Here is a 527-nt window from a genome sequence, read left to right as displayed (position 1 = left end):
CCCCACGGAGTCAGGGAGACAAGATCCCACTCCTGCTCCCATGCGGGGGATGTGGCACCTCACAGGACGTACCAGGCAGAGGTTTGAGATGGCTGCCTCATTGGCCAGCTCCTGCTCCTTCAGCCTTATGCTCAAGGAGCGCTTCTCCTTCCACATCTCCTCCTCCTGCTCCCAGTGATCCTTCTGGGCCCTCCTCAGGGACAGGACTCCCTCTGCCTTCAGCTCCGTCAGGTTCTCCTGCTGCTCGTGCAGCAGGTGCTTCACCTTCTGCTTGTACACCTAAGGACAGGCCAGAGACAGGTGAGGGGCACAGCAGGAGACACCTGGACCTGGGATGCTGGTGAGACACCCCTGGATCGCATCCTGCCCAGCTCCCTCTCCTCTGGTCCGAGGAGGAGGAGGAGCATCCCCTGCCCAAGGATGGCATCCCCTGCCCAAGGATGGCATCCCCTGCCCCAGGCTCACCTGGAGCCCTGCAGCCCCACCTTGATCTCCAGCTGGTGCCGCTCCTGCCCCTCCTCCATCTC

The 527-nt window shown here is 62.8% G+C and overlaps 1 protein-coding gene across 1 annotated transcript in view; it reads right to left on the bottom strand.

Moving 5' to 3' along the window:
* Positions 1-524, bottom strand: part of GAS8 (growth arrest specific 8) — a 4,995-nt gene extending 4,471 nt beyond the window's left edge. The window contains exons 1-2 of the mRNA XM_005424778.2: positions 486-524; positions 73-279 (exon numbers count right to left, since the gene is read on the bottom strand). Coding sequence (XP_005424835.1) covers positions 73-279; positions 486-524 — 246 coding nt within the window. The remainder of the gene's footprint in view (positions 1-72; positions 280-485) is intronic.
* Between the last annotated feature and the right edge of the window lie 3 nt (positions 525-527).

The sequence above is a fragment of the Geospiza fortis genome, unplaced genomic scaffold, assembly GCF_000277835.1.
Source record: "Geospiza fortis unplaced genomic scaffold, GeoFor_1.0 scaffold102, whole genome shotgun sequence".
Lineage (NCBI taxonomy): Eukaryota > Metazoa > Chordata > Aves > Passeriformes > Thraupidae > Geospiza > Geospiza fortis.
Note: the sequence above shows the minus strand (reverse complement) of the source record. Positions and strands in the feature narration are given on the sequence as shown.